A 12,207-nucleotide genomic window follows, 5' to 3' on the forward strand; every position below is an offset into this window, starting at 1 on the left:
CTGTTTCTCTGTACCGTGCCCCCGAGCCATCAACACGGACTCACAGCATCAACACAGACGCACATGATCAACACAGACTCACAGCATCAACAGACTCACACGATCAACAGACTGACAGCATCAATACGGACTCACACCATCAACACGGAAACAGGGTCAGTGAGCAAGATGGCGGATGAGTGCATACATGATGTGAGTGGTGGTGAGTTCAAGTTAAGCACCCAGTTTTAAATCTCATTTACTCCCACCATCACCACCACCACCACCCTACATACAACAGTCGGAAGTAAATGCCTACACACCCTACATACAATCGTCAGTAGTAGTGGGGAGAAGAGGGCATCAGTGGGGGCGAGGCATGAAGCGTTGAGAAGCCCTCAGATACTCCATAAAACCCCGAGTTTCATGGAGTATAATTTTCAGCATTACAGTTCCATTTTTTTTACGTTAACATATGTCTCGCCATATATTACACCGTATAGGTAACTAGATTGGGCGAGGGATGGTCTTTTTTGTTGAACAATCAATAAAGCTACGGTGTTGTACTGTGCCCGTATCCGTGTACGGTACTGTGCACTAAAGGAAGAAAAATGGAGCGGCTGAACCTCACTGCCTCCTTACCGGAGGCTGTAAACATCAAGTGACCTGAAAACTGCGATGGGACGTGAAAGACAACATGGAGAGACAAGAGGGCGCCACGTGTGTTCTTCCATGGCAGCAGCAGCATCATCGCAGGCAATGAGGTTCAAATGGGCACAGGAACTTTGAGGTGGACCCACGAGTGTTTGAGCCACAGCGGCGTGCAATCGGCGACCTCTATACGCTTGGCGCAATCCGCACCGTCATTTCACGGAGCCCTTGTCCACTCGACGAGTGCGACGACGCCGTCCCACCGTCATTCGGCGCCTCGTGGTGACATCACAACAGCAAAGCGACAGGTGTTGTTTATTCATTTCTTGAGGCAATTCGAGGGCCCGGTTACATCGCGTTGTGATACACGCACACACCGTCAACATATACTACACCGGTTATAAAAAAAAAGCAGGGGATAGAAAGGTGGGGGAGCGGACCCGACCACAGGTATTGTTTAAAAGACGTCAAGCGGACCGGGGGTTTTAAATGCAAGTCCATGCGGACACCAACATCCGAACGATTGTACCAATAAATCCTGAACCTTCTGGAAGATTTCAGCTCCCGCTGGTTTGGATCAGGGTGATGTTGGGGCAAATTCCATTAATTGGGAAAGGTGGCAATCTTGTGGGAATGTCCTCGCCAGAGAAGAAACTTGTCGCTTCCATGTTTTATTTTCATCCGACGTCCCATTAGCGAGATCCAGAGCGTGACGGACTCATATGGAGTCGGCCTCCTGTAATTTTTCTGGTCTTTCTCACCACAGGTGAAGGCAGAGCCACACATCAACGTGCCAATGGGGCCACGGTTGAAGTGGTGGGGCCACGGTTGAAGTGGCGGTGGCCACGGGTCATGTGGCCTCTATGTATTTTCCATGTTGAAGGCCGATTGCCCCAAACATTGCCCGTCATATGCAGTGTCACTGAATAATGTGTGAAACATACTGTAGCATATACAAAATTGTATTTTCTTCATACATTAAATACAAAAAACACAATAAACATGAAATGTGTATAGGACATTTATAACTCTCTCAATGACCAAACTTGTATTTTATGAACACACTTATACGAGCAAAATATGACAAAAGTGTTCCAGATTTCAGTTTCAATTGAGACTGAAATCCGGAATCATTACCCCCTACTGACAGACTAATAATACCCGCTCGCAGGCCAAGTGCTGATTCACCTTGGGGCCTCGCCTGGTATAGAGGTCGTGGGTTAAATCCCGACGCCTGTATATCTGGAGTTTGCATGTTCTCCCCGTGACCGCGTGGATTTTTCTCTGGGTCCTTCGGTTTTTCCCTCCACATTTAGAAACATGCGTTTAAAAGTATTTGGCTGCTATATATTTCTGCGTGACAAGCCACTTTATAGCGCTTTCATTTGTGGCCCGGTCGTTCCTGAAAGAGAGCTATACAGCTGAGTGGGCCTTACCTGGTAAAATAAAAAGAGATTAGTTTTGTTAGTTTATTTTGTGCCACAGGGGGACAGCTACAGGGGGGGGGTGCCCATTAAAATGGTCGAGATGAGATGCAACTTAAGGCGCTTGTGACTTCCCAAAAATATTATTTATGGCAGGTTTTCACATCTAAACATCCCGGGTGGCATTGAAGCCAAGAGCTCCCACCCTAGGTGAGTAGCTACGAGAGCGGTGCTGTGCACGGCGACACGCCACTTTCTCCATCTGCCTGACTTGGTATTTTCTTTTTTGTTACTTAAATAAATGTTAATGTTTCGTTTTGTGTACGCGTGTATGTACACCGTTTGGGGAGCGGTGGTGCAGCAGTTAGCGCACTACGAACTCAGCCATCTGAGTACGTGGTGTGGGGTGTGTATAACATCGCAAAACTGGGGAGGACAAAGGCAGCCAGACGTGGGGCTGGCCACACAAACACTTCTGTGCCATGCCGGCCATCATAGGTGCTACCCGTTAACAGCACTTGCCCCAGCAATCTGTTAACGGCGATACGGAGTACCTTTGTCTTTTTGTGCAATTGTGTGCTTCTGTGTGCGACGCATGCGACGATGTGCATGTTTGTGTTTGATAAATGTACATCCGCAATGTGTGTGTGACGCGTATGATGCACGTGTGTGACGACGGTTGGAACAGCGATTCACGCACTGCCCTATCCACGCGGCGACCTCTCCTCAACGTCTCGAGCCTCGGCGGAGAGCGCCGCGAGGTTCGACTCCAACTCCGGCTTTCCAGGGACAAACCCCCCCCCCCAATGCCCCTCCCCCCAGGCCCATGGGGGGGGGGGGAAGTCGCTCCCCTCCCTCACTCCACGCTCAGGAACTTCCTCTTCTTCGCCGTGTTCATGTACGGTCGCCAAGGCCACTCCACCTCGGCGGTGGCCGCGTTGTCCAGCGTGCCCAGTTTAATCTCATAGACTGCGCGACACACAAAAGCAAAGATCCCCCCCATGCAGCCTTTAACAGACGGCGTGGGAAAAGCGCTGTTCGTGTGTTAGCATGTAGGAAAGCCAGCACGGCACACCAAGGGGTGGGTGTGGGTGGCCAGCATTACGTCCGATCATCTTTGAATTTACACATCGCATCCGGGGTGGGGGAATGCGAGTCGGGTCACGGTACAGCGAATGCGACCAGAGCAGCGACCCCACCGACTCAAGTTCCGATCCGCTCTACAAGTCACCCGCGGGCCACCTAGCCCGAGGCTAGACTCTTACATTCAGCCCATCATCCTCTCAGGGGTCGATAAAATTTACAACTACTTCGTAGGGAAGTCCACAAGGAATGTGGAATTTCCACCGCCTCTGCAGGGGTGTAAAGTGGAGACGAGTAACAATGTGTCAGGCAGACTTACGCTCCATCTCGAATCACGGTCCCACCTCCTTCAACTCGATGTCCTTGCCGTCGCGCTTGTAGACGTTGTGCCTGTTGGGAGGGGGGAAGGGGGGCACAGAAGTCACGGGAGGGGTCGCGGCAAGTCACACGGACGGCGCTGGACTCTCATTACGTGTCCTCGCAGACGTTTGCCAGTTAGAGGCCAGCGGCCACCCTGTTTAAAACTGCGGATGCATTAGCAAATGAACAACATTACGCGCCTTCAGCTTCAGAGATGGCGTTAAATAAAAACTCTGTGCTGTTGCTCGAAAACTAAAGTAAAACGAAACTATTTTTATTTTACCACTGAGCTATGTAGCTCTTTTTCACATAAAAATGTATAGCAGCAAAATACTCGAAATTCAAGTTTCTAAATGTGTAGGGAAAAACCCGGAGGACCCGGAGAAAAATCAAAGTGACCAGGAGGAGAACATGCAAACTCCGAATATACAGGCGGACACACAGCACCTGGCCCAAAAGTCTGCTCACTCTTTCCCATTCCGAGACATCTGCAAGTTGCTGGGTGGTAGGTGTCACGTTCACCGCTGAATCTCGGTACGCGCGAGCGGCTCGGCGTTAATTTTATTTATAGAGGCGTAGCGCTGCTGTTTTTAAAAGGCGTTGCCCTCACCGCAGAGAACCGTAGTGACACGACCGGCACTCTATGGAACATAACTGTGCCACACGCCCTCCCGCATAGTCTTATGGGAGCAAAAGGTATGTCTTCAGGTCAGAAGACGTACTTGAGTTTTTCTTACGGTTCCGTTTCGACGACGTATATGTACATCATGGAAATGAGAAAGGGTTATAGCCTATACGAGGGATCTTTGTGCTTTGGGGATGGGGGAGGAAGATGTGGGTGAGACTGGCACGGTGCCCGCACGCACCCTCTTTCCGAGTCGCGACGTGAAGTTGTGCATCACGAGGTGTTGGAATGCCTCGGACATCATGTCCACGTCCGGATGTCGTGCCGCATCACCACGCTCGAGAGTGTCAAGTACACCGTGGCATCGTACCACGTGTCACATGAACAGCATGCCGGAAAGTTAGACACACCACAGGTGTCACACAGACTGTACTGGAGAGTTAAACAGACTGCCCTTCCATCTGCGGCATCATACCACATCACACCACATACACAGTTAAAACACCACAATTCCATGTCTGCAGCGTCATACTACACACCGCACATCGTACGCACAGCTAAATACACCTCCATCCCCGTCTGTTGCACCGCATCACACACGTCACACCATGCATCACACCGGGGAGCGGGAGCGGAGTGGCTATCTCATTACACTACAAATCCGGTGACCTGACTTCGATTTCCGGTGTGTCCAAGCATCGACAGTGGGGAGACAAAAGGGGCCAGATGCGGTAATGACCACACCACCCACCCCGCCGTGTGCCCTGCCGGCCTTCGTAGGTCGCTCGACAAACAGCATTTGCCCTGACAGCCTGTTAAAGGCTACACGGGGGAGCTTTGTCGACTGCGGTGCGTGCGCGTGCCTGGCATACCGCGGTGCTCATGCAGGACGATGAAGTCGTTGACGGCGTTGGCGCAGCACGCCCACACCAGCGCCTGCAGCTTGTGGCCTCCGTGGTTCATCGGCTGAGCGTTCGGCAGGATCAGCTTCATCTCCTGCGGTGGTGGTGGGAGGGTGGTGGTGGTGTGGTAACATGACAGCAAGCGGTCACACGCCGAATCCGCTCTTCCCACCGGCGTCCGTCCCGGCCACGCTGCTTTCGCCCCCCCCACTTCCCCGCCCCCCCACTGTATCCGACTCGGGTTGTGTTGTTTGTTTTTTCCATTGCGGAAGCCGAGCCGAGCCGTGCCGGTATACGGGGTCGCCAAACCCCGTGTTGGCACAACTGGGATGCACCATTGGAAAAACTTTACTATTTTTATTTTACCAGGTAAGGCCCACTGAGCTATGCAGCTCTTTTCCAGAAGCGACCTGGCCACAAATCATAGCTCAACTAAGTGGCTTATCGCCATGTGGAAATTTATAGCAGCCAAATACTCTTAAACGGACGTTGATTCTAAATGCGGAGGGAAAAACCGGAGGACCTGGAGAGAAATCCACGCGACTCCTCGGAAAGAGGCACGCAACTCCAAATATACAGCAGGCATCAGGGTCAGGATTGAACCTGCGACCTCCTGGATACCAGGTGAGGGAGTTAACATCTCGCCACAGTGGCGCCCCCAATGGTACATCTTTCCGTGACCACCGACCGTGCGTAGTGCTACAGTAGATACATTTTCGATGAATGGAAGGGATCGGTCATCGCGAAAAGGCGGACTGAATCGCGAGGAATGAAGTTGACAAAAGCTGCATGCACCAAACCAAAGTGTCCAACGCTCCACCACTTACGACCCCCCCCCCCCACACAGCCTCCACCTTTCATCAACAACCAGATTTCTTCTGGTTAACTCAACGGATGCGAGTTGTCTCACACTGCACAAGCCCGATGATTGGTCGACACGACTCGTGTGAGGTGCAAGGAACTGATTCTAAAGCCGATAGAGAACACGTGTGTGTGTGCGGTAATTTAGCAGTTAGCATGCTGCCCCACAAACCTAGTGACCCGAGGTTTATTTCCGTTCATGGCCAACACCAGTGGCGATTATCTGAACTGGTCCTGGGCCTCCCCTAGATCAACTCAGCCTCAAACGAGTACCTAGTGCGGTGTTTAAACATCATTACCAGAGAGATAAAGGTGGCCAGTTGTGGTGCTAGCCACCTACACCCTCGCAAACAGCACCTGTCCCAAAAACCTGTTAAGGCTATATGGGGGACCTCTGTCTTTGCGCGCTTGTACACATGCAATACACGAGGACCCACATTCCTCGTGTGACCCCAAACCCTGTAGCCCCTGTGACCCCGTGCCCGCACCTTGATGAACTGCTTGAGGAGGGAGCTGGGGTCGCGTGAGGTCGTCGCCATGATGTGTGGGTCCTTCACGCCGGCTCAGCGGTACTCGTCATCCATGTGGCTGCTCACTCCTACTGACACGGGGGGGGGGGGGGGGGTGGATAGAAAGAGGTGGTAGATGGGGCAGGGGGGACGGAGAGGGTAGGTTATCATTTGCCATACTTCACCGTGCAGGTGAGTGAAGGTGTGTGTGTGGGTGGATGGATGGAAGGAGCGACCAGGAATGGTTGAGAATATCACTCTGCAGTGATCGCGTTGATTTTGTGTAGCGAGCTGAGCAATAATGAGACCTGGATGAGTCCCAATTGCAAGAGTGGGTGGGTGATATGGCAGGTGAGTGGGTAAATTGAGTAAAATGATAAGTGAGTGAATGAGTGCGTCAGTGCATGTTAAACCTCTTTGTTACAGCACGTAGCCAACCGTGGTAATCGGAAGTGTGACAAACTAACCACAAAAAGTAGTTCTCAAGAAATGAGTTTGTCAATCTAGACGATGATTTAAAAGTGCAAAGCTCCAGTGGCTTCCTAATATTGTAAGGAAGACCGCTCCAGAAGGAAGACTGCTCCAGAAGCACACGTTATGTGGTGACCACGGCCTTCATTTGACATTCCACAAAAATTTACGCCAGCCATCACACACACACGGCCGACTCTTTTTCCACGTTCACGCCACGGGATTTTTCAAAGTCCACTTGGGAAGCAATCGCCGTGCAGTATTTACGGTCAACGCAACTGCGGCATTAAACCCATTAAACCGGTGGGGGGGGGGGGGGGATGAGGGCCCGCCGTTCTCGAACCGCGAACCTCCGCGGCAAAACACGGTGCCACCGCTTGGCAGGAAGGACCGACGGCGAGCCGGGGATGCGCGCCGACTCGGCGTGTCTAGCGGGCGGAGACGCGCGACGCTTATCCCTCTGCCTCGGGAGTCTCGCGGGAAGGAAGAGAGAGAGAGATGCGAGGAGACGTGATGGTGAGGGATGTGAGATCACCCTCCCCTCCCTGGTCGAACTCCACGGCCTTCTGGAGTTCAAGCGCCTCCCACCGCAGGTCCGTAGGCAGCACCAGGTTTTCTTCGGTGACGACGTCAGGGGGACAGGGGGCAGTGGGTGGGGGGCGGGCAGGGGAGAATTAACAAGGAAGAAAAATCATGCGCACGCATGGATTCATTCGGAAACGCTTTCCAACGCGCGGTTGTCTTCTCGCCTGTATTGTCAGACCGTCTTGTCCCATCTTAGTCCGTCTTGCGTGTCTCATTGTCTCTAGATCCGTCTCTAGTCTGTCTTGCGTGTCTCAACGTCTCTAGTCTGTCTCGCTGTCTCTCGTCTGTCTTGTCGTCGCGAGCCCATCTCTAGATCCGTCTCGCCGCCCGTTACCATCGAGCGCCCTCTTGAGCTGCGCCTTCTCCTCTACGAGGACCTTCTTGGCCTCCTGCGCCTTGCGGTAGAGGTACTCGCCGTGCAGTTGCGCCTCCTCAGCTGCACCACCAAACAAAGACAAAGATCCCCCATGTAGCCTTCGACAGGACTGTCGGGTGCAAGTGCTGTTAACGAGCAGCACCTTTGATACACGAAGGGGGGTAGGTGGCCAGCACCACATCCGGCCGCCTTAATTTCCCCAGTGGCGATGTTTACACAACGCACCAGGTACTCATTTGAGGCTGAGTTGACCAAGGGGAGGCCCAGGAACGGAATCGTCAACAGTGTTGGCCGTGAGCGGGAATTGAACTCGGGTCGCTGGGTTAGTAGTGCAGCGTAGTGCTAATCGCGAGACGACCATAAACAACAACCGCCATTCGCCACGAAGTGGTGGAGATGTCACCACGGCGCTTGTGCCAGGCTACGTGCAGGTTAAGGCCACATGAAGCGTCGAACGCCCGCTGGCAGCAGGAGGTCACAGACAGACAGACCCAGGTTGCCATTGGTTGCTTGACTGAGATGACTGGCCGATGCACCACCTGTGCCCCCTACTGTGCTACACTACCGCTCCAACCTACACAAACTCTCTTGGGCTATACTCTTTGGTTCTTTCGGTAAAGTCACATAGGCATAAAATATAAAATAAATTAAATCACGACGTTTCGGGCACAACACAAGCGTCCATCATCAGGTGGGACAAACCACAGCAAGAAACAATTGCCGACGTGGGCAAAAGAGCTGCTGTAAACAAGAGACTATATAGGTAAGAGAAGGGGGGAGGATCAGGGAGGAGAGATAGAGAGGGGGGGTATGAGGGGAGTGCTGAAGAGAGCGGGGCTGGGAGTGGGAAGCTTAAGAAATTAGAGATGCAGAAAGTTAAGGCAACACCATAAAGCAGTTAAGGTTTTACCTGGTTAATAACATTCTTCCAATGATTACTCAATTTGTATCCATCTTCTCGGTTGAAGTTATGTCTGTGTTTATATATCTGGATGGCTTGATGAACAAACCTTTGATAGTAGCCCGAAGGTTTGCAGAGCGGCACCACGATACTCCTAGCGACGTCGTTGATTAATGTCTGTAATTAATATCGATGGTGAATCTCTGTAATTAATATCGATGATTCGATTTCACGAGAACAGATTCCACAAGAATCGATTCCACAACTATTTTAGTAACGCGAAGTACGCGATTCGATTCAAACGTGTTCGTTCCGGTCTCATCAGAATCGGTATTGATTCTGTGCTGGAGGAATCCAATGAGCTATAAAGCTCTTTGATCAAAGATGTGCCAGTAGGGGGCACGGGGTCATAACGTCACAACAAACAATACAAAAACGATAGGAGTGCAAAGGGAATGGTAGCAAACCACTAAAAATAGATGAAATAAACCATATAAGTTCATACTCTTTGGTTCTTTCGGTAAGAAGTCTCGCTCTCCGTTCCACCCACTACAACTGGCGTCAGAAGTAGCCAAATAGTAAGATGAATCGCTATAATGGAGACGCGAAGAAAAACTCGTACCAGGGCTCCAGTGGAAGAGGAGGACGACTCAACACCACTGGGGTTGGCAGCCCCGGAAGGGGGAGGAGAAGCGACGACGGCCGAGCTGCTCACTGCCCGGCCGCCCGGCGGCTCACCACCGTCGGAGAGGGCGCTTCAGGTGGCTCACTCCCGCCTCGCCCAACTCCTGCACGCGGCGGCATCCATCCTCGACGAAATACATCGCGGGTTATAACCACAACAAATATAATCACAATCACTGCGACCATAATCGCCGTAACCACAAATATAATCATAACCACCAGCTACATAACCACAAGTATAAACACTACTGCCACAAATATAACCATAACCACCACAACCATAACAACCAACATAACCACCACAACAACCACAATGATGCTGATACACTCTCACACCATGTGGGTCCCCTTGTCTCCTTGTGTCTCCCTGTGGGTGAGTGGATGGGTTGGCGAGAGAGTCGGTGGGTTGGCAAGAGAGTCGGTGGGTTGGTGAGAGAGTGGGTGGGTGGCAGAGTGAGTGACCGGTGGCAGAGTGAGTGACCGGTGGCAGTGGGTGACCGGTGACTAAGTGGGTGGATGGCAGTGGGTGACCGGTGACCAAGTGGGTGGGTGGCAGTGGGTGACCGGTGACGAAGTGGGTGAGAGAGTGGGTGGCTGAGTGGGTGGCCGCGTGGGTGGCTGAGTGAATTGGTGAGTGGATGAGTGCCAGAGTGGGTGGGTGAATGGCTGAGTGGGTGGGTGAGAATCAGTATGTTTTTGCTGGAGGAATCCGATGAGCTATGAAGCTCTTTTTCATAGATGCCCAGAGAGTGGCTGAGTGGGTGGCTGAGTGAGTGTCGGTGGGTGTGAGTGGGAATGAAATCTAACCTGCACCTCTGCATTGCAAATCCAGCGAGCTAACGCCCTGCGTGTGGTGGGGTAAAGTGTGGGCATGGCCACTTTGCTCCAACACGTCCGGACCAGCGTGGAAGAGTAGACCAAATACCTCTATATAGCGGCCTCTAGTGGATGCCTTTTCCAGCAGCAGGCGATTCGCATCCACAACAAACCCGTCCCTCCAGGGATAAAAACACACGGCAGTCTGGGAGTGCCTCTCATCAGCTATGGCTCAACACGAGGGCCACTCTGGAGCCGGTTTCCACCGTCAGCGCCTCATCAGCAGCAGCAGGGCCGGGCTCTGCTTGAAGCAGCGCCGTGAACTCAGCAGGCGTCTAGGACGTGACGGCTGTGGCCCAGGCGCCTCCTCCTCTGTCTCCCCCCACCACCGCCGCCACTGCTGATGTGTGCACACCGCGCGAGGTTCTCACCTTCAGGCTGAGTCGACGTAGAGGAGGCCCAGCGAGCCGCCGCTTCAGAAGCTTTCGCGAGCCACTGACGGTGGCCGTGAGCGGGAAACCAAATCAGCCGCTCGCCACCCACAATCCACAGCGCGCGCCGCCTCCACTCGCCCCCTGCCTGACTGTAAGTAGCAGCGGGGGGAGGGGGGTGGGCAATGGGGGCGGAGGGGGGGGGGTTTGAGGGGGAGCATGGGCGGGGGTTGCCAGGGGGGGCAAGGGGGGTCGCGAGGGGGGGGATGCTTGGGGGGGGGGTTGTGAAGGGGGAGGGGCAGGGGGGGAAAGAGGGAGCATGGGGGAGGAGCTTAGGTGAGGGGGAGGAGCTAATGGCTATTACACCACGCCGCGTCTCGCGCCACGTGCTTCCCTTGGCAGTTTGGCCGTTAGGCGTGGAACCGAGCTGTGGGTGAGTGGTGGCGGTGGTGGTGTGAGTCTTTCTATGTGAGTCTGTGTGTGAGTCTCTCTAAGTGAGTCTGTGTGTGAGTCTCTCTGTGTGAGTCTGTGTACGTGTGTCTGGGTCAGTGTGAGTCTGTGTGTAGCAGTGACCCGGTCTCAAATGAGTACCTGGTGCGATGCGTAAACATCGCCACTGGGGAGACAAAGGCGGTCGGGCGTGGTGCTAACCACCCACCCCTTCGTTTACCGTGCCGGCCTTCATACGTACTGCTTGCTAACAGCACTTGCCCCTACAGCCTGTTAAGGCTCTATGAGGATCGTTGTCTTTGGTGTCCTGTATTAGCAGGAGGAGGAGTGGTGGTGTTAATGTTGGTGGTATTAGTGGTGGTGGTGTTAGTGATGGTGGTGTTAGTGGTGGTGTTTGTGGTCTTAATAATGGTGGTGTTGGTGTTAGTGATGGTGGTGTTAGTGGTGGTGGTTGTTCGAGGTATTGTTGCTGGTGTTAGTGATGGTGGTGTTGGTGGTATTAGTGGTGGTCGTGTTAGTGATGGTGGTATTATTGGTGGTATTATTGGTGGTAGTGTTAGTGGTGGTGGTGGTAGTGGTGTTGGTGGTGGTGGAGTTGATGTTGGTGGTGGTGTTTTTAGGGTTCGTAGTGTTAGTGGTGGTGTTAGGAGTGGTGTTAGTGCTGGTGTTAGTTGTGGTGTTAGTTGAGGGGAGCGGTAGTGTAGCGGTTAACGTGCTGCGCTACAAACCTGGCGACCCGGGTTCGATTTCCGCTCACGGCCAACACCAGCAACGATTATCTGAACCGGTCCTGGGCCTCCCCTAGGTAGACTCAGCCTCAAATGAATACCTGGTACGATGTGTAAACATCGCCGCTAGGGAGACAAAGGCGGCCAGGCGTGGTGTTAGCCACCCACCCCCTCGTGTGCCATGCCGACCTTTATAGGTGCTCGCTAGCAGAAATTGCCCCTACAGTATATTCAGGCTATACGGGGGATCTGTCTTTGTTAGTGGTGGTGGTGTTAGTAGTGGTGTTAGTGGTGGTGCTAGTGGTGGTGTTTGTCGCGGTGTTGCTGGTGTCCGAACAAAGGAGCGACGCTCACAACAACGACCTTTGACC

General features: G+C 53.0%; 1 protein-coding gene and 1 long non-coding RNA gene across 2 annotated transcripts; both read right to left on the reverse strand.

Moving 5' to 3' along the window:
- Nucleotides 1-928: 928 nt before the first annotated feature.
- On the reverse strand, nucleotides 929-3,732 carry LOC142905854 (uncharacterized). Its single transcript, XR_012929855.1, has 2 exons — nucleotides 3,457-3,732; nucleotides 929-3,023 (listed from the first exon to the last, which is right to left on the reverse strand). It is a non-coding gene; the product is annotated as an uncharacterized LOC142905854 (long non-coding RNA).
- A 509-nt stretch (nucleotides 3,733-4,241) lies between these two features.
- On the reverse strand, nucleotides 4,242-10,789 carry LOC142905855 (U3 small nucleolar ribonucleoprotein IMP4-like). Its single transcript, XM_076053115.1, has 4 exons — nucleotides 9,350-10,789; nucleotides 7,216-7,886; nucleotides 6,374-6,483; nucleotides 4,242-5,118 (listed from the first exon to the last, which is right to left on the reverse strand). Exons 3-4 carry the CDS (start codon nucleotides 6,422-6,424, stop codon nucleotides 4,945-4,947), a joined length of 225 nt encoding a protein of 74 aa, XP_075909230.1. The 5' UTR covers nucleotides 6,425-6,483; nucleotides 7,216-7,886; nucleotides 9,350-10,789; the 3' UTR covers nucleotides 4,242-4,944.
- Nucleotides 10,790-12,207: the final 1,418 nt, after the last annotated feature.

Source organism: Petromyzon marinus, chromosome 59 (assembly GCF_048934315.1).
Source record: "Petromyzon marinus isolate PM22_M1 ecotype Great Lakes invasive population chromosome 59, UKy_Petmar_22M1.pri1.0, whole genome shotgun sequence".
In the NCBI taxonomy this organism is placed as follows: Eukaryota; Metazoa; Chordata; class Hyperoartia; order Petromyzontiformes; family Petromyzontidae; genus Petromyzon; species Petromyzon marinus.